The 27014-nt window shown below is 41.5% G+C and overlaps 1 protein-coding gene across 1 annotated transcript in view; it reads left to right on the forward strand.

The window, feature by feature from the left end:
• Positions 1–26265, forward strand: part of kitlga (kit ligand a) — a 50754-nt gene extending 24489 nt beyond the window's left edge. The window contains exons 2-10 of the mRNA XM_033634119.2: positions 7169–7279; positions 9050–9106; positions 9974–10126; positions 10743–10923; positions 14974–15018; positions 17998–18095; positions 18304–18413; positions 20604–20668; positions 20777–26265. Of these exons, the coding sequence (XP_033490010.1) occupies positions 7169–7279; positions 9050–9106; positions 9974–10126; positions 10743–10923; positions 14974–15018; positions 17998–18095; positions 18304–18413; positions 20604–20634 (786 nt within the window). The 3' untranslated portion in view covers positions 20635–20668; positions 20777–26265. The remainder of the gene's footprint in view (positions 1–7168; positions 7280–9049; positions 9107–9973; positions 10127–10742; positions 10924–14973; positions 15019–17997; positions 18096–18303; positions 18414–20603; positions 20669–20776) is intronic.
• Positions 26266–27014: the final 749 nt, after the last annotated feature.

Raw genomic sequence — 27014 nt, forward strand, 5'->3', positions numbered from 1 at the left:
TTGTTTGACACGAAGGCATCAGAAGCCACCACCTTCTGTATCATCCTTTAAACAAACTTTGCGGGGGTGAAACAGGGTAGTGCCAGAGAAAGTGTTGAGTGAAATACCCATTCATTGAAACCAGATACAGTGAAAGTGTCATCAAGTTATGAAGTTCATCTAAGCAGTCAGCTCTGGTGCTTTGTTGCAACTTGACGTGAGCTTTAAAGAGAAGGCGTTTATGTAAACCTTCACCTGAAGAATAAAAGAAGAACATGTCGAACTGAGATACTAAACTCAGAGCCAGGGTATGTGTTAAGAGTGTCAGGTCACATGGATTAATTCTGTTCGTAAGACTTCTATACGTCTGTAACAAGGTTCCCTATAGGATTTATTTTCATGTAGCACAGCTCCCACTGACACAGTAAAGAGGCTGCCAGGCTTCCACGTCAGCTCCGACTACACAAAAACAAGTCAGCCAGTTGTGTCTCACTCAGTCAGTGCAAAGGTGTAACACTAATGTCATATCAAAGGTACGTACAGGAGTTTGGTACAACCCCGAAACTGTCAGAGTTTTGGAGGTTTTTTGTTTTTGTTTTTACTGGTCTTAAAAGAACAGTTTACCCCCAAATCAAAAATACATATTACTCCTCTTACTTGTACTTCTATCTAGCAGTCTAGATAGTTTTAGCGTGAGTTGCAGAGTGTTAGAAACATCAGCCATAGAGATGTCTGCCTTCTCTCCAAGATTATGGAACTAGATGGAACTCAGCTTGTGGTGCTCAGAGCGCCAAAAAATAACTTTTAAAAACTCAACAGCAATGTCTCTTTTGAGAAATCATGATACCCAACATAATCCAAAGACCTTGTTGTGAGCAAGTGGCAACATGGAAGTGCCAAAAACTGCAGTTTTGTCCACTTGAGGCTGGCTCCAAGAGTCAGTCAGTCCCCATAGACCCCCATGTTAAAACTTAACAGCAGAAATAAACATGTTTACAGCTTGGTTTGGTCTCTGTAGCTAATTTCAACATTCACGACAACTGCACAGGGAGTGAAATTTTATGCAACTCACCCATTTCAGTTTCTTATAGGTTTTAAGTTATGCACATTTAAGGGGGGCTCACTTTGAGTAAAAGGTGATCAACCTTGTTACACAGAGACAGCGCTATAGAGTCACTACAAAGTCCCTTCTTCATGACTCCTTTGCATTTTTACACAGAACCGAACACCGGCAGCGCATGCCGGCGGTCGTGACATTTACCACAATTTTCTAGTGTGACATAAAACATATGTGTCTGCAGCGCTTTATGAACAAAAACAATGACATGACATGGCGGCTGGTCTTGTCCTCTGCTCGGAGGGTGAGGAGCTCCTGGACCTCATTGCTTCCCAATTTGCGAACATCTTCCATCACTGTTCTTCTTCTCTGAGTTAGCCACTCACTGCTACTTTTGAAATCTCCCACAGTGGGTCAGACACATAACAGCCAGCTGTTCTGTTTATACAGACATCACATTGGCGCTGTTACTACCTCTGATCCCGGCGCAGAGGTGAGACAACTCTGCCCTCCCATTCCACGATTGTACCGTTTATACAGAATGGCAAGGCAGCATAACGGCATGGAATTCCCACCTTGAAGAGGCAGTGTGAAAGTGGCTTATGAATCAGATATCCCTCGCTTCTCTACAGCTCCAACTTCCATCCAGATATGGTCCACAAAACCAAGATGGCGATGGCTGAAATGCCAAACTTGAGACTTAAAAATGGGAGTCCACAAAGCAATTGGTGATGGTACCTACGCCCATTATTTGATCCAGTCTATGGTTGTGAGCAGTTTCATAAGAACTATTTTCTTTCTTAATCCGCTAACCGCATCATCGTGCAGGAGAAAGTGTGCATCTGCTGCTTGCTAACGTTAACAGCTACATTTACCTCTCACACTGTCACGAGCACGAGCCTCTCATCCATGAGTAGATGCAAGCTTCCCTCTGCATGGTGTTACGGTTGGCGTTTAAGGGGACACTTCACCCCCCAAAAAATACATAATTTCCCTCTTACCTGTAGAGCTTTTTATCAGTCTAGATAGTTTTGGTGTGAGTTGTCGAGTGTTTGAGATTTGGGCCATAGAGATGTCTGCCTTCACTCCACTATAATGGAACTAGATGTCACTCAGCTTGTGGTGCTTAAAGTGCCACAAAATACATTTTAAATACTCAACATCAATGTCTCTTTCCAGAAATCATGACCCAGTCACTCAAGATAATCCACAGACCTTGTTGTGAGCAGTTTCATGTAGGAACTATTTTCTTTCTTAAATAACATCTTTAAGTTCAAAGTATGTCACATATTGTGAGGAAGAAACTGATATTTGCATTATGTGCATCATTCCCTTCTTAAGAAAGAGAGAAAGTAGTGGAATCTATGATTTGTTAAAGATTTCTGAGGTTAGGTTTTGCTTTGCTGAACAACTTGTAACATGACTGCCGTACTTGCAAAATACCTGACCTTATGTACTCTGGTTGTTTCTGGGGTGTCTCTGATTTCATCCCCTGTATCCTGTACAAATGTGGTTCATGACATGCAAAGGCTGAGGCATAACTGATGAATTACAAGATGTCCCACACATTTATCTTGTGCTAATCTCTCCTGAAGCATTGCTCGCTTATCGGCCCTGTCTGCCATTGAGAGAAGATTAGCTTCGGTGAGCAGTTAGGAGCTTGGCTGAATTGAATTACATCCCATCTGTGCTTAACATGCCGCCTTTCCTGCTGCTGATGGATCATTGTTCCACTGTCTTCCTGTTGTGGCTCCGTTTGACAAATATATAGTAACAGGAGGAACGTGGGTGGCGGACTCTGCCTTGAGGCTTTGAAAATGGCCGATCTAATTGGCCAAACTGGCAGAGAGAGTGTAGCAAAAGTATGAATGTAACAGTGAATGACAAGCAACAAGCTGCTGCAAAAGAGCAAGTATGTTCATCAAACTCCTGCTTAAATAAACTACACAATGAAATCCTGTCGTACTGGTTGAAGTGCCTGAAGATTAGATGTGGCTCAGCTCACCATGATCGTTTTATCCTGCTCACTGGGTCCCATTTGTAAAACACTAAAGCTTTATTCTCCAAAGACGAGGTTCGCTTTCAAGGTTGCTGAATAGTTTTTGGGTTAGGCTCTGGCTGGCCCTAATCTCTGTTAAGAGGAGAATGGCAGGTTCATTGCGTAATGTGGGCAGATTGGCACAGAGCAGAGGGAAGAGGTCAGATACATGAACCGTTAATGTGCAGTAAGCCTGCGCAGCTCCTACCGGATCTCAACGTCTGAGTTTCCCTGTAAACAAACAAAAGCTTTGTTTACTTTCAGTGTTCCATACAAAAAGACATTGTGCGCATCCTGTAGGTTGAACAAACCCGTCAAGTGCTTTTTGTTCCTCAAACAACATTTGCAAAGCTGATTTTTAAAAGTATGAGGGGTGTAACAGCAGAGAAAACTCCCTGTTCAGAATGTGGCTCAGTGTTGGTGTCACAGTTCAGTACACGTTTGGTACAGCAGGGAAAACAAAACAAAAGCACAAAAACGAAAATAAAACTTTTTTTCATTAATTTCAAGACATGTAAAAATTCATCAGTCTCATTTGCAATAATTCATACTTTAACAATTAAGACACTCATAATGTCAATAAGAAAAAATTTAATAACAGAAATAAATAACACAAATGTTAGTGATGCTCAATCCAACAGGCTCTCACAGCACTTTGTGACCCAAGCTCCTAACACTGTGTTGTGTGGTGGTGACATGTAATGTGTTAAATCGCATGTTGGCGTCATGGTTGAATTTAGGCCAGTGGCGTTATTAGACCTGAGCGTCCGAAGCTTCAGCCCCCAAATGTTTTATGAACAGCCCAAATCTAAATAGACTGTATATGTATTTTAAAAATATATATATACCAAAAAACTGTTATCTAATAAGAACAAAATAACATAAAATCAAAAATCATATTTTGGGTCCCACAGAATTCTGTAGATTTGCAAAGCTGTCTGTTTCTACTTCATACTAAATCCTAATAACTACAAATATTTCATCACAACTTCTTATTAATCGAGAAAATAAATGAAAATGAAAAAAACATTTTTTAAGGGTTAATAAGATGCCTGAGTGCATCGGAAAAAAAAAGCATAAATGTAGAGCATGTTCATCGAAAATACATTCCCAGTGGAGATTCTGCCCGTACCCCTGTGCAGAGGATCACATTAATGATATCCTTAAATCCTAAAAAACACGTCTGGTCAGTCACCAGAACTTCCTGGACAGGTTCAGAAAAAGTATGTTTATTGGTTGAAATAACTGTATTTGTTAATTACGTCCTGTTGAACGCTGTAACGCAGCCTAGTCACATAATTACATCCTGTAAGTACCCAAAGTTAAAAGAAGTCAACACTGACTTTGTTCCAGAGGGGGGACACGAGCAGTGATCGGTCCGCTGGGTGAAAGTCTTCTTTGGGGGCCCATCTACTGACCTCCTCTCGACACGGAGTTTCTCGCCCTTTACAGTCTTTGGCCTTTGGAGTGGTAACTTTAACCACGTCCACTGCGTGATGTCATTGAACCTGGGGCTTTGTGTGTCCACCATGACAAAGGATCTTAAATGACTTTTCGTTTCTGCTGTTCTGGCATGAAATCTCAACACATGACATGCTCTCACCTCGTCATGTAGTGTTAAGAGGTTGTGATCTCTTCACATATTTATGTGAGACCAGGTTGGCTCCATCGTAACTCTCTGACCTGTTCACTCTGCTCTTTATACAGAGCAGAACAACGGACTGACTGAAATGTACATGTGACGGCACAGATCGTTGCAGGGTGACCATATTCTTAAATTCAGCAATCTGTACGTGTGAGTACGGTCACATGTATGCAGTGATATACACTCCATGGTTTCAGTTATTACTTTGACATAGTCAGAGTCTGCAGTGTGAGGCTGTCTGAACGAGCAGGACTCACCTCCCAGTCTGTTTTTGTCTCGTTCCTCTGACTGAAACATTCTGGTGATGCTGCTGTAAATTAAATGTTACCAACCATCACACCTCGTAACTTAATAAGAGCTCAACAGGCTGTAAAAAACACAACATGACTGAGCCGTCAGTCTGATGAGTTGCAGACAAATCACTACATCTTCTGTCCCTGGGCGATGGTGCAACACAATGTATCCGATATCCGAATGTGTAACTCAACAGTGCACGTGCAGATTTTGAAATGAAATCAGACTGTCAGAAACATTTGCTCTCCAGCTTCACTCAGTGTCAGCATGTATGATCAGATTTGATAGTTTGGGATCACTTACCTGCGTGTCACAACAATACAGAGTGTTGCAACATGACAGTTATTCATAACTCTGCCTGTTACACGGCTCAGAGGTCGGCTGAGAGTCAGCTGCACGGCAGCAGCTGCAGACGGATCACTGGTGGTCTGAAAAATGGTGGTTTGGCCGAGTAAAACAGAAGGAAAGCTGCAAGTTTATCAGTTTATGTATGAAAGGTGTCTGTGTTTACTTCAAGAGAAATGTTACCTGGTGGAAAGTGCATTTTACACATTTGTTTTGAAAACTAGTTGAATTAATTAATTTATTCTTCTACTATTTTGTTCTTTAATTTGTGTTCTCAAGTATCACAATCGCATTAAACTGAAGTATTTGATTTGCATTTTCATTCATTTACTGTCTTATTTACTCAGTTTGTCTTCATCTAATGGCTCATTTATCCTTTACATACCGAAATAGTCTGTTGCAAACTTTGTAAACGTCCCTGCCCTCATACTTCCATGGGTCCTGTATGTTGGCATAGAAACAGCCAATAGATGGTACCAGAGGGCGGAGTCAAAAGTTTAACACAATAACAGACAAGGCGATGGTGGAGGAGGTCATAATATTGAACCTTTAAACCGAGGCAGCGTTGTAGACGGTGGTACTCTGTGAGGTCATTACATTTATCCCAAAATGGATGTAGAATTCTTTTCTCTATATATTATTACATATTACCGATTTGTTCTGTTCTGCCATCATTAAAACAAACTTTACAAAATTAGAGCCTGAACAAACCTGAGTCTAGAAAATCAGTTAGCACTCTTTGATTCATGTTGCTCCTAACTGGATATTCACCGGTACTAACCTTGTCAAAAATAAAGTCAAAAATAACAACAAAAAATACATTTTAAACAGACAAAAAAAAGAAATCAAAACTACATAGCCTCCTCACTTATTAGTGGTAGATGCGCAAATAAAAGAAAAATGACCAAATCAACAAAGTCAACAACATCAGGCAGGCAAAATGCTCCTGGTGTGCTACAACACCTTGTGGCAGACGGAACAAATCCAAGTCAAAGCGGGAACATGCCACAGCTGTGCCCAGTGGAAACCAGCTGTTATGAATATCAGCTGGTTCATTCAAAACTTCCACTGGTCGACTTCAGCATTATAAAATCTTGAAGTTTCTGTCTTGGAAAAGTGGCATCTCTTGTCCTTTGGTATCAGTGTACTTAAATATTCAGAAACCCACATATTGACCTGCGTCTCCACCAGTCTGAGATCTGCTGCACCACTGTGCATGTGCTGTTTATATCATCTCTGATTGGTCCCATCAGATCCAATAAGATTTTTACAGACTTCTGACTCCATATAGTAATGAAGGACAGACATGACCTGGATCTGAGGGTCGCTCCAAAACCAGGACAATACTGACGATTCACTCGCCTACTCTTTCCAGTACTGCAGGGGTGTGTGAATGTGGTGTGTCTTCACTGGAAACAATGATCCAATGAACACAGGAGTCTACTCACTTTTTCTTTTATAGCCGGCTGCACCTCTAAGCTGCAGTTAAATCACTGTGTCTCATTGTTTATTGTTGACCTGGGTGACAGAAAGAGCTGCTTTGTCCAGATAATGTCAGCCAGTAAATGTGGCCGGCGGTTTGTGGAGGCTAATCGCTGTTATGTGTGGTCACACTGATGAATCTGGAGTTTCAGCGTCACCAACAAACTGTGTCACTGCTATGTGCAGAGAAACCAGTGACATACTGGTCACATTGAGTTTAGAATTACTATAAATTGAATAATTATATAATATGTTGTTTGTGGTGGTATGTATTATATGTATAAAATCTGACTGACTGTCCTAACGCTCTGTCTCTTTTGACCTACAGATTTGGATACGCGTCTGTGTCCATTTACTGCTGTTCATCACGCTTGGGGTACATTCAAGTAAATTTGACGTCAACCCAGTGACAGATGACATCGCTAGTCTCTCTATTTTGGTAAGAACAACACTGTCAAACATTTTAAACTAAAGCCTCAGGCTAAATCACAGTTTAATATATTCAGCATCATACTTGCGTTTGGCCGTGTGGTCGAGCTAGTTTGTTGTCTCTGTTGAGTAGCTGTTGGCTAGTCACTCACTCTACAACAGGAAACAGCACTTCAAAATAAAAGCTCTGTGCTGGAAATTCACTATACTTAAAGATAGTGTGTTTTTTACAAACTTGACACATTTATGAGTCACTTATGATTCAGAATGGACCCAAGACCCACCAGTTGGGAAAAACTGCACTAGACTACTGTACTACGGCCCTTTTTACACAGAGGTAGTGCTATAGAGCCGCTACAAAGTCCCTTCCTTACACTGCCTCTGCATTTTTGCACAGAACCAAACAACGGCTGCATCATGTTGCTCCAGTGTGTGATTTTAGACAGCATGCTGGCATCCCAGTAGAGAAAAGCTGGCCCCTAAATGGCCTCTAGTGTGACATATAATATGAGCGTCGGGTCGCACTTTCTAAACAATAACAATTACATAACATGTCAATCACAATCATTCACCATCTCTTATATGGTGGCTGAACCCGTCTTCAGTTCCGAGGGTAAGGAGCTCCCGGTCCTCATTTTCTCCTAATTTGCAGCCGCTGTTGTTCTTCTTTGAGTTAGCTGCTAACTGGTAGCAGCTACTTTTTAAATTCCCTGACAGGGTCACAAGCGTAACAGGTTGCCATAACGTTACACCCGTCCCGTCGGGCTGGTTGTCCCTTTTGCACGGATGTCAATTTGGTCCTGTTACGACCTCTGTTGCCAGGTTAAAGGCGAGACAACTCTGTCCCCCCAAGCTGTGACTGCACTTTCTACAGAACATCAAAGCAGAATAGTGGCGTGAGACTTTCTCATCTTGAACAGACAGTTTAAAGCTTCTATTGAGTAACTCTCATACCTTAACAATAAGGTCAGAATCTTTGCTGCCACTGCTAAACCAGTTCTGTGTCTGGAAGGATGTGTGATGTTATAATTCATATTCTTTTCAGCAGCCTGGCGCCACCTGCTTTATTAGCAAAGTTAAGATGTATAAAGGTCAAAATCTGAGGTCATTAAAAAAAAAACATGTAAACTGATAGAAGAAGTGAGTGGGAAGCATCTGACTCACCACAAGAAAGTGTTTGTCCTGTATTGACTTTTGTTCATGTGCTACACAGCTAACCTCCTGCAGGCTTATCAGAGTGTCCCCACTCACTGTTCTTTCTTATACCTATGAAAAGTAATGCACTATGATATGTATACAACCCATGTGATCATGAGACAGGAAGCTGGGATCACATGACCTCTGAGTTTCAGGTGGTCCAGAGAAAGTCGGGTGACTTAGTATAAAGAGAGACAAAGTCCGTGAAGGGAGGCGGTTGGGTTGGATGGACGGGTCAAACAGACACAGGACTTTGACCCAAGACATGGGGGTTTGTGTTGTAAAACATCTGTTCGTAACACGACATTGTGACGTGACATTAAGTACGTAACGTGAACACACCCAACCACGATTCTTTTCCTAAACCTAACCGAACCGATGGGGGCGCTAATGACTCACGTGCACAACTCTTCCTAATATATACCAGTCATTGTATGAGGACATGCTGCATATATTAACATTTGGTTATTGTCTGTTTGCACTTTTTTAAATACAAGTTTATGAGCTGTGTTGCTACGTTTTAGGATCCAAATGAAATTTGTCTGCAATCTAACGTGGGGTTTTTTTCTCTCTCTCTTAACAGAGACAAAATATTCCTAAAGATTACAAAATTCCTGTACACTACGTTCCTAAAGAAGAGGTAAGATATCAGTCAGTCTGAAGAGATCTGTGTGACATTTGCATATTTTGACTTGTAATTTTCAGTAGAAACTGAGCATTACTCACACCATAACTCACACTGACACACACTTTAAAACATGATCACATTCATGCTCCAAAGAGCAAGAAAACCGTTGGCTATGTTTTCCTCAGCTACACCTTCATGCCAAACTTTGGCTGACCTTAGAACTGCTGTACCGTGCAAATATTGTGTCATGTGCCAAGTGCAGAGTTAAAGCGGAACGGCATCTAAATTAAGAGTTCCAGTATGTTATCTTTACAGTCGAGGAAAGTTCAATTAGTATTAGTTAACATGAGTTATACTCTCAAAGCCAGAAACCAGAGAAGGAAGTCTCAAACATGTGATGTCATAAGGTATAAAGTCTGGAGCTGCTCCATCGCTGATGAATTGGAGCTTGTTTGGAGTTTGTTTTCTCTTTTAAGCCAAAATGAGATTTTTTTTCTGTGGTATAGAGTTCACTTGTGAGTCAGAAAATGTTCCCATATATTCAGATCGTTCACCTGGCTGCTCTTAGTGTTGTTCCCCCATTCACTGTCAATGGAGCAGCTTCAGATACTTAATGACATCACAAATTTGAGTTGTAGCACTCTAGTTTTTGAATTTGGTAGAGCCATTCATTTTTACTAATATTTTTAGCCTGTCGTAGAGTTTCCCTTTAACTGTGAAAGTATCATCTGACTGGGTGGATTATTCGCCTTTGGTGGACGTTCAGTCTATTCAGAGCTTCTTATTGACGTTTTGATAAATGGAGTATTATGTATCTGATTATCTCACAGTGCATGCTGTTGCTTATTTAATGCCACATGTCTTCTTTTTCCTTTCCAGGGAGGGATGTGTTGGGTAAAATTAAACATCTTCTACTTGGAGGAGAGTTTACAAGATTTAGCACATAAGTTTGGAAACATTTCATCCAACAGAAAAGATATTAGCATATTCATCCAAATGCTCCAAGAACTGCGGCTCAACATGGGGTCTCTGGTAAGTTCCTCCTGTGGTTTCACCATTAGCTAACTGAATGTGTGGAAAACAGAGATAACATGTTCATTGTTTAGGTTTAAAAGTTGTGAACGTCACAGTTTTGCAGCCTTCATGTAAATATTTAAGCTGACATCCTGGAAATCGTTCTTTATTACGTCCAAACCACAAAATAGTTGACAGAATATCTAGAGTTGGACTCATAACGTCTTCACATGTGGACTAGATCCCCTACAGGGCAAATATACAGACTGTAGCTTTATGAGGCCAGACAGCTAGCAGGACCACCAAACAATAACATTATACAAACCTTTACTACAGTACACACATGACTAGAATATTATTTGCAGTGTCTTTTATTTTATTTAAGCCATATTTAACCATGCAAATCCCACTGAGATCAAACATTTATTTTTTCAAGGGAGACCTGGCCAAGACAAATGAGGTTCATTTATCCAACCAACTGCCCATAACTTTTATTATTAACTTAATAAAATCAATGACATTTATTTATGTATTTCATCTTTATAGCCAAGTTAATCTTTAACGATGTCCTTTGAAATTAACTGTGACCAGACAAACATGAATTTCTTTGAACTGTGTTTTTGTCTCTTCTCAGGAGCCCATCATGTATGACTTTGAGTGCCACTACAGGGAAGAGAGGTGGCAGACAGCGCGATACTTTGACTTTGTCAAAGACTTCCTTATAGCTGCACAGAATAAAGAAGATTCAGATGACTGTGACCCTCCTCCCTGTCCCACCACACCATACTCAGTAACAACAGAAAAATATTTAGAAGGTAATCACTTATTATATGTGGCCTGCTCGGTGTGCTTGAGTAATTATTTTGGCAATTTAGACAATCATAATTTGAAGTGTGACATCGATGAACTGCAGTGAGTTTGTGTTTCACTTTGTGTGTATCTGCTTATTAAATCTGGGTATGGGTACTGGATACCTTTTTAGCTACCGTCTCTAGTGGAACATCTCCAGTGGAACGATACCTGCATTTGATCCTTAATGCGCCGAGGTTCTGATCCCAGACCGTCTCAACTCCCCACCAGATCAGCAGACCTTTTGTTGTTGCTGTCTCTGGCGCTGCTCTCTTCCTTGCTAAAGGTCTGTTCAGTGTCTGCACAGCTAGCATGAGCTAGCACAGTAGTAGTTAACATCCGACACCGAGCAGCTAATCCCAACAAACTCAAACCAACGGTGAAATGACGTTCCATAACGTTAGCTCTGTGATGCTAACAGTTAGCCCCGTCACTGTGCATGTGCAGCCCATGGACAAAAGGCTCTATGTCCACAGTATCAAAATTACCCAGTTGATCGGCGCTGCTTCCCTGTCATTGGGCCCATAGAGCCGAGTGGCACGAGCAGCTGACTTCCGGTTTAGAACTCCACTAACTTAAGTAGAGATGAAATAACAGTAACCTTTGTTTGGCCGCGACAAAAATGGGTTTCAAAGCCTGGCTCACTTCCTGCATGCCTGGTCCAGCCAGACAGACTCTCGAAGTGCAGTGTGTTGACAGAGTTGGCAGTTTAACATGCCACCAAAACCTTCGAGAGAATGGTTGTTCTACACACCACTCCAATTACATCACTTTCAGGGTACTAGTATTGTCATTTGTTAAGTGATACCCAGCCTTACTACAGTGTCAGTGACTGTTAATGATTATGGTCATTGTCTTTTTCTACCACATGGCCACTGGATGCATGACAAACAACATGTCATATTTTTATATTTTTTAAGACTATGAGACAGTTCTTTGAGAATCCTCATTTTTAAAAGTTACAAATCAGTCAACTCAAAGAACCTCCTAAAAGAAATCGGTACATTAGAGCTGAATGGCAGATCCCAGCTTCTGAATTGTGACGATCTTCTTTGTGTTTTAAATCCATATCAGAACAGTCTCTGGACTGCTGGTTGGACAGAGCCAGCAGCTTCCTGCCTTTGATAATGACAGATCATGACATTAGTTTCAGCCCTGCTGTGTCTTGATACAAGGTTTCTGGATGGATGTGTTGTGATGCAGAGACTGCAGCCAGAGATATTGGATGAAGGGAGATACCCAACTGTAGGCTTATCCAATGTTAAGAAAACAGTTACTCTTCCTGTCTCCTAAGTGGGCGTGGTTAGCTCTCCCTCCAATCAGAGCCTGTTCTCCCTCAACCCCCCCCACCACCATGTTGAACAGAGGCTCTGTGGATGTCTGTGTATGCGGATCGAGAAACAGGTGGAATGAAAATACATTCTTCCTATTATTGCAGCCTATTACTGCACAAAGCTTGGGCATTTTTTATTTATTACTAGCGGTAAATAACTGTTTGTAAACTAACTGTGATTTTACCGCCTGTTTATCAAGATCACGAGATCTCGCGAGAACTTGTTTTCTGAGACGGACAGGGCTCAAACAAAGTTAACTTTCTCTTGATCTGTGCAGATGAAAAATGCAGCTTTAGTGTCAGAATGTTGGTAAGATGTGTGGCTTGTGGAAAATGAACCCAATATTGCGTGGCGCTGACGTCACTGAATCAGGAAGTGAGCTGAGTTGGGTATCTCGCTTCATCCAGTATCTCTGCTGCAGCCTGGGAAAGCACGTCTGTTACCGGCACCATCATTAACTCCAGATAGAAGAAAGAGAATTGAGTCCATGGCCTCCTTCAGAGTCACCTGCAGATTATTTTCACTGCCTAAATATTTTCCCTGATGTTTGGCAGGCTTTACTCTGCATACTGCACAACTTTTATCAGCTTTTTAAACTTTAATATCACGCCTACCTGTTGTGATTTATAGATGTTTGGTCGCTTGTACATTCGATCACCATCGGTTCAAATTCCTATCAAATCAGAGGTAAACTGAGAACTTTGTTTTCTTTGAGGAAGGGGGCACGTTTGATGTAACACTTTCCTGCGGTGACATCGTCGGCTGAAACGAACAAATGGACTGAGAAACAAAAAAACACACGTGGTTTAAAATCCAGCTTTCTTTGGACAAAGACTGTTGGATTTCACTGAGTGTGGTTTTGTCTCTTCATGTGGTTTAAGATGGGCACAGACTCAATACATTTTGTTCGGCAGTGTACATTTACATGTTACTGATCAGTAGGATGGGATGAAGTCCGGTTTTGTGGTAGATCTGCTGCATTTTTCCCACATAAATAAGGATCTCACTGCTCAGAGCAGCAACAGCCCACAAAGTCTGCGAGTCAGAGAATTTCAGTTTCACAGTTCAGATGCGTTTGGAATGAAGTTGGCCCACGATCTTATCAGGAGAAAGATTAAATCACCTGAACGGCTGCCAGCAAGTCTTTCTACGTGTGATTATTGGGTTTTTAAGTCCTGAGAACATTTGCTCAACATTTTGTCACAATAATTTCAGTAGAAGTTCACCATTTGGAGCTTCAAGAGCCTTGAGTCAAACTTTCAAAGGGTCACAGAATCACATATTTGTCACTCCTAGTTGTGTCTCGCCCATGGACTCCATTTGTCACTATGAAAGCTGCTGAGTGTAGCTACTTCCTGTTTAGCATTCCGCTAATTTGAATGGGGATCAAAGAGTCAATTGTGCACCTCTCTCTCAGACTTTCCAAATGCTATCAGACCTAATGGATAACACACTGAGAGTAAAATGAGTCATTTGCAGGGGTTGTGATGCTCAAGAAAAAAAAAAGATCTATCTAAAGATCATCTACAGCTATGGTCAATGTTGGGGAGTAACTAGTCACAAGTAACGGAGTAACATGATTAAATTACAGTTACTAATCAAGATTTTGGTTTTTACAAAGGGGTTTCATATGAATATATTCTTTACAGTAAAACGTATCTTTGTAGAATGAAACAGTGAAAAAGTGTAAAAATGATTCTTGAAGCTGGAAACTCATGTTTAGCGTTGAAAAATGAAACTAGTTGTGACCAACTACGTATACTCTGTTTTGCAGCCAGCCCCAAGTGGGCACTGCAGTTTTTGGCTTCATTTTCCAGCCCTGGACGTTCCTGCTTGGTTTTTAGTTTTTCTTTCTTCATAAAAAAGTAGTTCCAACGACTTTGTTTACATCAGTCTGAGAGTAACCAGAGCATTGTTTCTGGTGAGACACATGTCAGATGTGGATATCCCCAAACCTCAACAAATAAATCCAAAGTGACAGTGATAAGTGAAAAAATGTGTTTTTGATTTGGGTTAACCAACTCTTTTAGTCTTTTATTGTAAAAACCAACATCAGCGACAGTTGATAATGTAGGTCACACTTCCCACACATTTTCTGAGCCTACAGATTCAAACCAGCAACATTCCAGCCACAAGTTCACTTCTGCTTGTAAAAGCCCCGCCGTCCTCTTTGGACTATTGTGAACGGGCTCTATTTAGGACAGATCTCTGGTGGCCGCGTCGAGAAGCTTTTAATCCAGGAACCATTATTTCTTCACAAGAACTTTGCAAGATAAAAACTCAGAATGGTCTCAGTGCTTCGCCGGCCCATTGAGACGTGGCTGAGTCACAGGACTGAGGGAAGGTGTCCCCAGGTAGCGCATGTGAAAAGGAAGAAAAGGGCCGAAACCTGATTGTGTACGTGTTGATTACAGAGCAATCTTCCAATCTTCCCAAGCGCTTTGCTTTTCTCTGCCAGAGTGGTCGGATTAGGTCCTTTGTGTGTGTATGTGTGGGGCGGGGGTGAAAAAAAAAAAAAGACAGCGTTGAGTTGACTTTTTAGCACCTGACAATGACATGTTTTCATCATATGGCACCAGCACTCCACCCTCTCCCCCTTTTTCACTCCCCCTCATTTTGTGCTCGTCTCCTCCAGTGACCCCCGAGCTCACCCACTCATCTTCTTCTCTGTTTTTTCCTCAGAATCGCAACCATCCAGCTCGGAGTGTGCAACAGGCTGCAGTCCAAGTAAGTTTGCAATTCTCAGTATTTCTGAGAAAACAAGTGTCAGGTTAATGATGGGGTTGCAAAACCAGCCCAGCTGGTGTGTCAGAGCGGCAGCTTTTGCCGGCTATAGTATTTTGTCACATTGTACAGCAAGTCAGCCCATTTCCCTGGAGCTGCTGTCACTTGATTAATGACGGACTGCGGGGCAAATTCCACATCACGTTTATTGTCTCATGTCTTATCTTGTCTGGCTTTTCTCTACCCACCTTGTGAAGACCCTCCCGTGAACTACATGTTCAAAAGAATGTAAAGTTAATTATTATTTGTAGAGAAACTTACACAGTAATATTGTGTAAGCGCTTAAAGGAATACCTCACCCACAGAATGATTATTTGCATATCAGTTACTCATGTTACAAAGACTTTGTGAAGAAAAATGTTTTTCTTGCACGCCTCCACGGTGAACGAAGAATCCAAAAACTGACTCTCCCACAACTCGTGCAGTAAAATCCAAGTCTCATTTAGACAAGTCTCTCAGCACTTCCCAGCGCATGCATTTATGCTAAAACCTGACTATTTATAACACTGAGCGTACGAGTAGCGCACCTGGGCAAGGTGTCATACCGTTGTTCCAACAGCCCAAAATTCTAAAGCCCCATAAGTCCAAAAAATATCCCATCAAAACAAAATTTCTCCAACAGCCCGTCAAACCAAAAACAAACAGGGATCTGCAATAAACAAACTCTATCAAAACATCCTTTTACAAAGTCATTTATCCTGCTGTATGCTCAGTTCTTCCTTAACATCTGCTTTTTTGCTCAAACCTTTCAGTTTAAAACACTTGCATAAACAGTCTCATGCATGGAGGAGTGACAAGCGCGTGTGTTGGAACTCTGCACAATGGAATCCACCAGCAGAGTTTGAACACACGTGCTTTGCCAGGGCGACTGTCCTACATTCTGAAGCCCTGTTAGTCCGGGAAGTCTGGAAAATGTCCCATTGGACCAAAACCCTAGGGCTGATCTGAATACTTGGATGAAATGAGTATCCGGTATGGATAATGTGCTTTTTACAAATACGAGTATCATCTGAGTAAAAAGTGTCAATATGTGGTGATGAAGGAAAATCCTCAACTGCAGAGCTGTTACTCTTGTGATCAAATGAATATGGCAACTTCTGATCAAGACATATCAATTTCAGGTTTAATAACAACTTCCGGTTAGGCTCCACCCATTTTGGTTGAAAGCCCACCAATTTTAGGTTTTAACTCCACCTATTCAGAGCACATATAGGGATACATTCATAATTTTGTGGGTTGAACAGACGCAGACACAAATAATAGCGTACTCGCTTGTCCCTACAAAAGCCCATTTATTCAACAGCCCATTATCCCAAAAACAAACACCCAGTGCTCTGCAGCCCAGTTTGTCTGGAAATCCTCCCTCCACAGATAAATTGCTTTTGTCAACAACTGTGGTGAATGTGGGTTCAGCTGTAACATACCTGAGGTTTACAGAAATGTACTGTGCCAACATTTCTGGCGATTTGATTTCGCCCAGAAGAGAAAAGAAAAAGATGTTGTTGGGGGTTTTTTGATGATAGGACAGCATAGTGTGAAAGGGGGGGGGGGGGGGGAGAGAATGACACGCAGCAAAGGGCTGCAGGCAAGAATCGAACCTGCGGCTGCTGCAGCAAGGACTGAGCCTTTGTACATGGGGCCCTGCTCTAACCACTAAGGCACCAACGCCCCAGGAATAAAAAAAAAAAAAAAAACACGGATCAGTTATATTTATATGCTATTTTGCAGATGCGTTGAAAATTTACGTTTCTGAAAAAGTGCTGTGGTGACGGTGTGGTTACTCACATGGTTATGGTCAGGCAAAAAACATGCTTTGGGTTAAAACACCATGCTGGTCTCTAGAAAAGCACAGACGCCCAGGATCAGTGGCTCAAATGCCTCTGGGAAACTAAAACGAACTGCAGGAAGTTTCTATTTTTGGAGGAACCGCTGTTTGTTTTTGGTACGACGGGCTGTCTGAGGGACATTTTTTGGAACAATGGTGTGACACCTTGCCCAGGTGTGCCACTGGTATGCAGACATGTCAGATCGTTTAATGATGTAGTTTGACACTTAGAAGGCAGCTGATGGTTTTCTGTGTTTCAGTTAAATCTGAGTTTTACATGTGTATGTAGCGGCATGATTTTGTGACATCACAACTATTATGGAAGCCAATCATGGTGCAATATGGATTTATATAATAGTCTGTAATGTCCAGTGTAGGGCTGTACCCCACTCAGAATCAGTCGATTCAGATTTGGCTGTTTAGTACAAATAATTGCTTTGTTTTGTTTTTGTGTAAAGATTTAAAGTTTAATCAGGCTCAGTGGGACGTTCAGTGTGACGGTTGTATTCATGCAATATAATCGAATCTGACATGTGCAACTTTTTTTTTTTCCAACACTAGATAACAAACAAACCAGAGACTGTGTCATATTAAGTATCTGTGAACTGTAGATTCACCACTTCTAAGCAGAAGAGAGAAGATAATGTTATCTTGGAGCTTTACAGTGGAAACTTCAAAGTCGCATCCACAGCTGTCTGTACCACAGAGTAGTGTGAAAGATAAATCCAAGGACCAAAGCGACCCCAGAAGCACACTGCACAGCTCAGTGACTGCGACTGCTCGACTTGAAGCAGTCGCTGTCACTGAGGGTCTCCGACTGATGATGTGAAATAAATTTGAATGACTGGACTTTAATGGAGCAGCCCTGCACCACTGTCGCAGATAAACACTTGAAACTCCAACAGTAAGTTTATTAATGAGATATAGAAATTAAAAGTTAGATGAACAATGAAAGCAAGTCTAGAATTAGGTTAAAACAATCTGTAAATCACCAACCCAACATTTCTGGGTCAAAGCCTTTATCATCAAGGAGTAAGAGATGGAGCAAATGTTATGATTTGTTACTAAAAGAGTTTGTGTCTCTGTTTCTGTCCCAGAATATGAACAGAGCGCCCTGACTGAGGTGGTGGAGCGAAGCCTTCTCTCCTTACTGTTCATCCCTCTCATAGCTCTCGTATTCCTGCTTGTGTGGAAGGTGAGCCGACCTTTGACCCCTAACACTATAAGCATATTCATGTCCTGAGACGCTCTGGAGATTGGACTGTTTGTTGCTGGCCTATTTTATTGCCGCTTTGTTCCGTGGGATTTATGGCAGCCGGCAAAAGCCTTTCAACTGTCTTCAGATGCTGTGCAGCTGGAACTGAGAGCCGTGGGATTAATAATTATTTCCCACTCTGAAACAGGTCCGATCATGGAGGAACGAGGAGGATCTTCAACAGAATCCTGGAGAAGGTGGACTCTTCACAGGAACAGAAGCGACTGCACCTCCACTAGATGCTGAAATATCAGAAAAGTGAGCTGGTGTTTTTTTTTCTCGTTGACTCTACAGTCGGTGCCAGTGTTCATTTCATTGACAAAAACTGTGACAAAAATATTTCAACAAGCTTTTTTCCATGAAAAAAACATCTTACATAAATCAGCCTAACTGGATTAGTTTAAAGATTAAAAAAAAAAACATACACAAAACATACTGACTAAAAATAATGACTAAGACGTCATGATGTTTCATTGACTAATATGTTAAAATGGGACTAAGTAATAAGAACAAATAAGGATTAAAAAATAATAAGAATTTTTGTCTCAAGACTAAGACTAAATTTAAAATAGCTGTCAAAATGTAAACTGCTCAGTGCAACATTTCAGCAGCGAACAATTTCCCTTTATATAGCTCACTGCCTGCAGATACTGGGAAAGGCTACACTTTAGTTCATTGGTCCCACAAAGATTATTTTATCTTATTGATGTACATATTTGAGTATTTCCTCTTCGTGGTTTTGTGACACAGATGCTTCAGAATCAGACAATAAGGCGCCATGGTTTCCAGTGATTTTTGAACAGCTAAGGGGCATCGTCTGTCATGACGCAGGAAGGAATACATTTACCCAAAGACACACAGCAACAAAACAATGCAATAATTCATTCTTCCTCCGATTAACGTAGTTCCCCAGCAACATTTGGCAGAAAGGTTTCCAATTAAATACAGTTACAGTGGAAAGAGCTGGTTGCTTTACAAATATGTGGCGACACGGAGTCAGAGAAAATCCCCTCTGTGGGCTCCAGTGTAGCTAATGTCAGGAGAGAGAAAGAAAAAGTTTCATGTTGCAGTTACAATAAAACCACACATGTATTTATTGGCATGGTTAGTTGCTGAGTAGCCAAACAAGCTAACCTACACTGTATGAAAATTATATCATTAGTAACGGACAACATAGCGAGAGAAAAGTGAGCCTGATAAGCTACAAATAAAAACATGCAAACTAGCTGAAGTTAAATTGGTAACTTACCGTAGATTGCTGTAATTTGTCCCCTTGAATGCAGATAAAAGGCTGCTTGGCAGCAGTGACAGCAGGTATTTCTCTAACAAAGCGACAGAAACCAGTGGCTGCTCAAACATTTTATCTCTGCAGGCTATCTCTTATTCTTTACTGGCATCTTTGTGGTTTTATGACAGTTGCGTTCTTCTCACCAGTCTCCTCCTGGCAGATGATAAATGATCAGGGCTTTAGTTGGCGGGTGCCCTCTTAAGCTCTGTGGCCCACGTGATAGTAATGAAACTGTAATGTGGTCATATTTTACAGTGGCTTTGAACGTGGCTCCACCACTGATAATCAAACACTGCAGCTATCTGTTTTCTAAGAAGAAGAGAGACCAAATCATAATGTTTGTTTACAACAACTTCTGGGTTGAAAACGTGTGAGCAAAAATATCCGTTATATTTAGAATATTTTTACCGCTTTACCTTGCTGTCAGACAGCCCTCAATGATGGGGGGCTGTCCATTGACATTTTATGTAGCAGAACACGGGAGTTGCCGGTCTACCGTGGCCTCAATTGGTTAGTGTGTAAGGTAAGGCGCTAAAAATATTCCATTTATGGGGCATCGGTAGCTTAGTGGATAGTGCCGGCGCTCCACGTATGGAGGTGATGCCTCACTGCAGCGGTCGCGAGTTTGACTCTGGCTTGCAACCCTCTGCTGCATGTCGTCCCCCCACTCTCTCTCTCTCTCTCTCTCTCTCTATCCCCACTTCACAATCTTCACTCTGTCCTGTCCATTAAAGGCAAAACAGCCCAAAAAATAATCTTTAAAAAAAAACAAACAAATAAATTGATTTTTTTTATTATTATTATTGGTGTGTCTTTTCAGGGTGCTAAAGGACATTTTCCTGTGGTCCCGTCCACAGCAGCACATTGTTTAGCTTCCCTGTCATTTGGTTTAACAGAGGCTAGCAAAGCAACAGAAAAAATAACTGTTAAGATTTCACATTAATTAGCCTGTTTTTATAGACTTCTTTGATAACTGAATTTTCATTCATTCATTCTGTCCTTGCCAGGAGAACTTTTATTTTACATGAATTCAAAAGCAAAGCATAGAAAGGCTCCTGACAGCTTCTGAGCCATCGACACATCAGCCAGTCTCCTCTGATTAATCAGCCGTGTAGGAGGTGAAGGTCACACTCTAATATTCTCCTTCTGTCCAATTACAGAAACAAGTTGCAAATCATTGAAATAGTGTAACGCCTCTACCCTTCGATGTTCTTCAGCGTGATTGGTGAGTTTTTTTTATGTCACTAGAGCAACAAAAACAAAATGACAGTCTCTAAAACAAAGTCTGGTTTGACCTCTTGCCTGACACTGTGCTCTAAACCCTCTCTCACAGGGCTCTACTCTTTTCTCCTCTTGGTGTCCAAAGGTGATGAAAAACAAACACAAAGCTGTACTCCATAGCGACATCTCAAAGGTAAAAGGCCTGTTTTTGACTGCGCTCGTAAACGACGGCAGATTCACGATCGCCATGACCAACATTCCTCTGGATAAACCATGCCTGCTACCGTATGGATAAGCTTGCCTTTCTTGTAAGACTGCATTAACCCCATGCTTTTGAAAAAGACTGACATTTTAGCAGAGAGCCCCCCGTACCACACCCCCACTGGATTCTCTTGCTCCATCAGAACCTGCTGCATCATGAACTCTTCAGGGAGAGACCCCCCTCCCCTCCCCCAACCCCCCTCAGCACGTTGCTACAGTCTGCCTGCGTTTTTTGGACCCACCAGTTCATCTTCAGACAGCACAGCAGAGAGTGACACTGACACTGGTATCTCCTGTATGAACTGAGGCATGAATTACTACCTCCGGTGACCCTCGTTAACCACATCTTCAACAGCTCTGCAGTTTGATCTTAGTCCAGGGTTTTTCCTAAAGAATATAATGTTAAACATTGTAGTGCCAAGGTGTAGTCACAGTGTCTGGTTTAGGCGTGTACCCGCGGGGGTGTGTGATGTATTTATTTATTGGTAGCAGCACTGAGCTGCTGCTGTTGATGAAATGTTTCAAGCAATCATTTAAGAGCACCTCTACTAATGGGTCACATTTAAAGAACAGTCTACAGTATATACTAACACATCGTAAACCCCAAAAACACACTCTCCTGAACAAGTTACAATTCTTCGTATGATGTTGTTGTTGTCGGTGTTTATGACTCGGGTGATTTAGGTTGTGTGAATGGATTACATGGAGAACAGATCATATATATATATATATATATATATATATATATATATATATAGATATATAGATATATAGATATAGATATATACAGAATATGCTGCTTTGACTAACTTTCATTTAGACCACTGAAATCTGACATTCTGCTAACGTGCTTCAGGGATGACTCCTGTGGATCCAGGATTTTATTTGAAATTTGAAAATTAGGGGTGCGTTCGGAAAGACTCTGAGTACCAGGGCGCACTGGCACAAACTGGACTACACAGAAATTTGGAGCGCTGTTGGAGAGTACCGTTCGCATATTCAGAACACTACACTCTCGGAGCAGCAGAGCGCTGAGCGGAGTGAACATGTGATTAATTTAACCGTTAGTTAATTCACATAGAAACCGAATGCTCTGTTACTCTGAACAACAGCACTCTCATTTTAGTGTACTGGACTTACGAACGCACCCTCGGTGTTAGATGCATGTGAAATGGGCCTCCCATCGTAAATTTTAGCTCAACAATGCCTTTATTTTTTGTACTGATCTCACCTTTTATGCTTGTGAAGCAAAACTGTTACAGGGGAGATTTTTGACGGCCATTCCTCTAAAAAAGGAAGAGAAACTATATCGTTAAATTTTTTAAAAAGCAAGTAACACAGTTTGTACGAAAATAAAATTGATATACAAATGCTGTATAATCTAACATTTTAATTTGAGCAATCAATTTCTGCCTGTTTACTTAACAACTAAATATGAATCGAGCCCATTAGCTTGGACTGTTCACACTTATGGTTTAATCTGTTCTTACTGACTCTGCCTTTGTCCAGTATCAGTGTTGTGTTTGCATAATAAAACCCATAAATTTGACATAAATTTGATGATGAAATGCTGAAGGATTACTCCACTGTTGATGAAATTTGCAAACATGCACCTTAGTTATTGTCACAGTCCACAAAGCTCGCCACATGGGAATGCCGTGCAGACCTAAGTATCAATTTTGCCTTAAAGTTGCGCCGTATTACACTGTCAGAGGAAGTGCACCGTCATCTCCTTCACATACTGAACTGTCTCACAGTGGTGTAACTTCTAAAAGTTGTTTTTTTTTTTTCTTCTTTTCAAAGAAGCGTGCTGACGTTTAGAGTTGTTTCTCTGGGGTGTACATAGATCCATGTGAACGGCAGGAGATCATTGAACTGGTAGTCAGACCCAATCAGTTGACGTGACATTGTTAAACTGACATGTATCTGGCAACAGCAATTGCAGAAGCCCTCAGGCTCATTCACATATTAAATCCGCGGGCCCCTCCCTGCCTCTTGTTATGCATTCTCACATCAGATAAGTTTCGGAGCTGGGGTTGCTCCTTCTCTCAGTGATAGCAGATCTTATCAGAGGTGTGAAGAGAGGCAAAGAATTTAAAAAATGTAAACAGGGGAGGCTCCCACAAAGTACGGCAGGTTAATGATGGATTCTAGAAAGGGCTGGGCAATACCATGAAAATCAGGTGTTACCATATTTGTGACCAGAAACCTTGATGTCAATAATGCAGCCATTTTGTAGGGTAGACTGTCGGTGCTGTCACAAAATATTTCCACAATGAGATTTTTGATCAGTAATGAGGATATCATGACCAAGGCCTCAATCAGACAGAGCGCTTTTGCAGCTTGTTGTGTTTCTTTTATTGTTGCTCGACAACCACCGACTCACCTGTCCGCAGCCAACATGTCCTCATACAGTGGTTTGTTTGATATCCTATGAACTAGCACCCCACAAATGACATTACGTCCTTAATGTAAAGATGTTAGGTTTAGGTAAGTAAAGTCACTGTTGTTAGTTTAAGGAAAAACATTGTGAGGACATTCTTAAAATAACTCACACTCGGTTCTGAACACCAGTGTCCTCAGAGAAAGTCCTGTATTTTCTAACCTAACCTGTCTCCTAACTGCACTGCTCGGGACTTCCTCCTCCTTTACTCCCATCAGCTCATTGGTCCCAGCCTTCCAAAATACATGGGTTATGCTTACGCAGAACGGTCTGTAAACTTTAGAAACTTACATCATGTTACTGTCATGCAGCCTTTCAAACCAGGAAAAGATATCCAAAATCGACAATATCTGGTCTCATGTGACATCACTACGATATATTGCCCAGCCCTAATTTAGGTGTTAGGTTGGCGATGATTAAAGACAATCAGTGTAGAGGTAGGAGTGTGAACAGGGCACGCTGGCTGTGACCTTTCCCATCAGGCCGCCCTGCTGCGGATAGCTGACAGAGACAAAGTGGCAGGACACAAACATCTGTTTCTGTATGTAGTCTGAGTATTTCTATCATGTCTGTGGTCTTACATTGTACCATGTCCATTCTTGGTTCTGTGCCTTGTTTGATTAGTGTGATTGACTGTGTGTGTAACAGCCTGTCTATGTTTCTGTGTGGTAGCAGAAAGTGGGCAGAGTAAAATAATCTCACCATAATAACCCAACAGATACGACCCCGACCCTCTCTGTTTTTTGTTTTTGTATTAACTCATGACAGTTTAGTTGGCTTGACCTGTGCCTAGTTATGATTTGGAGGACAGTTTTCTGGAAAAGCAGTGCTTCAGTATGTGAAAATAAACTGCAGTGGTTGTGACATTTCTGTCCGCACGTTACATGTTAGCCTTTGTAACCTTTAGGAAACAGTTCGACCGGGAACTCTGCTTGTTTCATGTGTATTTTATATGTTGGGAATTTTTTCTTATAGGAGGAGGAGTATATTGTGCAAAATTGAATCTGTGTTTGAAAAAAAAAAAACGTATACCACATTGGTGTTCATATAGTTCAGAGCAACAGTACCTTTCAGCATCATTAGCTGGAACTCTTTGGTGTGGTATTGTTTATGCTGAACTGCCAGATCATTTTAGTCTTTCAAAAATGCATTTTTGACAAACATAATTAGCAACGTGTCATCTGTGCCATTTGTCTATGGCACCTTAGAGTCTGTGTTAGAACCAATATACCTCATTGGTGTCCATATCGTCTGCCGCAGCAGCACCGTTAGCAGGAATATCTGACTGGTCTCAAGCAAGTCGTCGCATATCGCCGCTTTGTCAGTGGACCTTCACGTGTACGTATTACACGCTAGGTATCATCCTGCGTCTACTGGTGACGTTCAGGGACGCGTCAACCAACGCTGGAATGTAAAATGCTCATGGTTCCATTAAGGGAACAAAAACACGTGGTTAGGTTAAGGCTTGGTTTGGCTTTACATACATAAGTAAAGCAAACAACGGGCTCCTGGATGAAAGTCCAAGGTTTGTTGAACTCATCCACTGCCTCTCCCACCTGCCCCATGGGGACTTTCCTCCTGATTATATAACATTGTTACAGTGTTTAAAGCTGATGCCATCCAGCTGCATATCATACTACTGGGACCAGTGCCGTAGGGCTGCGTTACGAGCTGATGCCACCTGTCCGCATATCATGCTGCCTCTACAGGTGCCATCCAGACAACAGCTGGAATATAATAACACCGCAAGCGGTTACGTCTGGCTGCGTTACAAGTCGTCGCTGCCATACGGCATATCACAAAGCCACGAAAGTAGGGCTGCCGCTAACGATTATTTTCATTGACTAATCATTTCATCGAAAAGTGTGTTAAAATGTTGAAAAATGTTGGTCTGTCTCGCCCAAACCCCAAAATTACATCATCTAATGTCTTGTTTCATACTCACGCCAAAGGGTTTTAGTTCACTGTCACAGGAGAGTGTGTAAAGCTGCCAATATCTGAACGTAAGAAGCTGCAGTAAGAGTATTTTGGGGTACTTTTATAGTGCTTTTCTATGAAATATGACTCAAACCGATTAGTCGACTACTAAAATAGTCACCGATTATTTTAATAGTCGATTAGTCATCGATTAGTCGACTAATCGTGGCAGCCCTACACGAAAGGCAGCTTTGGCTGACGCTGAAATCACTGACAAGGTGGTGGTATTTGACGACTTTCAAATAAAAACGGGCTGAGTATCTGAAATTATTGGTGTGGTAAAGTTATTTAAAAGCTTTTAGCTGAATATTTTTATTCAAAAATGCATTTTTGAACAACACTGCAGTGAATTATCATCTCTGACAGTCTAGACCTGAGACTTTGACATCAATCATCTTTAGGTTTCTCTACATCAAGACTATCTCGTACAGTCCCCAGTATTCTCACACAGGCTAGTTTAGCCACATCCAAACTAACAAACAAGGTATACTCTGTCAAAAGTTGCTTTTTATACGTAGTCTGAGTATCATGAGCTGCAACAGGTCTAAGCTGTGAACAAAAAAAAAACATGGTCTCCCATTTTCCTGTCTATGTGAGACCCACAGTCGGTCTGTACGTCCAGGGCAACTTCATGCATCAGTCAAGAGAGTGACCGCCCTGAGATACTGATCCTGTGTGGGTCTGACAGCGAGCAGAGCTGCATCCTGAACAGTGCTTTCAGGCTCGAGTGATCCAACCCATCCCACCTCAGTGGGCGAATCTAATGGCTCTAGGCAGGAAATAAGTCTGGGTGCCAAAAAGCAAATGTAATTATTGCCCGGTTGGTATTCTGGGTGAAAACTCTACTGTTTTCTGTATTTTTGTATAAATGTAAAGAAACATATATGAGATATGAATAAAGTACACGTATCCAACTGTTACTGACTCGTTTGGTTTGTGCTTGCATGCGTCTTTTCCTCAGAGTGGGCTGATCAGCGGAGACTCACCGTCAGGGGAACACTCACTTTTTAAATATTTGCTTTGGGCAAAATAACTTAGCTGCTTCGCTGCAGATTTGCATGTTTACTGTAATTACCCACAGGCCCCTGGCAAAGAAATCTACAAGTTTCAAACTGCATGTTTGTAACAATTTAAAGGCAAAACCAGTTTAACCAGTGCTGGCCCCATTTCACAAGAAAAGTCATGCTTAGTATTTTTGTCATGTGTTTGAGATAAAGCCAACGCATCTGTTGGTTTTTAAATGACATGTTTAAAGAGATGCAAAGTGGGGATTTTTTGGGCGGGGGGATGGGGTATTTTCTTTGTCTAAAATCAGGTTATGAGAGGTCAGAGCTTCCAGAAAAACATGTCAAAGAAAAGCTTGTTCTCTTTAAAAATGTGCTTTTAAAGGTTTTTTGTCAACTTGACCGCTGTAAAGAGAATCTGCTGTGAGTGCTGCGCCGTGTGACAGGCTGACAATAAAGAAAAAATGTCCTCTCCTACAAACCTGTAAATCACATCTGCTGCCTCAAACCTAAAGTGCTTTGGTTCCTTCATGGGCAAGTGTTAATAAAATGAATGTCTGGCCTTCAGTGTTTTGTGCACAGCGACTTCACAAGGCCAGTATCTCGGTGCATAGTACAGCCTTGAGTCTGTTTTTGCTTTTATGGAACATCAATTACATTCAGCT

Source organism: Epinephelus lanceolatus, chromosome 5 (genome assembly GCF_041903045.1).
Source record: "Epinephelus lanceolatus isolate andai-2023 chromosome 5, ASM4190304v1, whole genome shotgun sequence".
Classification (NCBI taxonomy): domain Eukaryota; kingdom Metazoa; phylum Chordata; class Actinopteri; order Perciformes; family Serranidae; genus Epinephelus; species Epinephelus lanceolatus.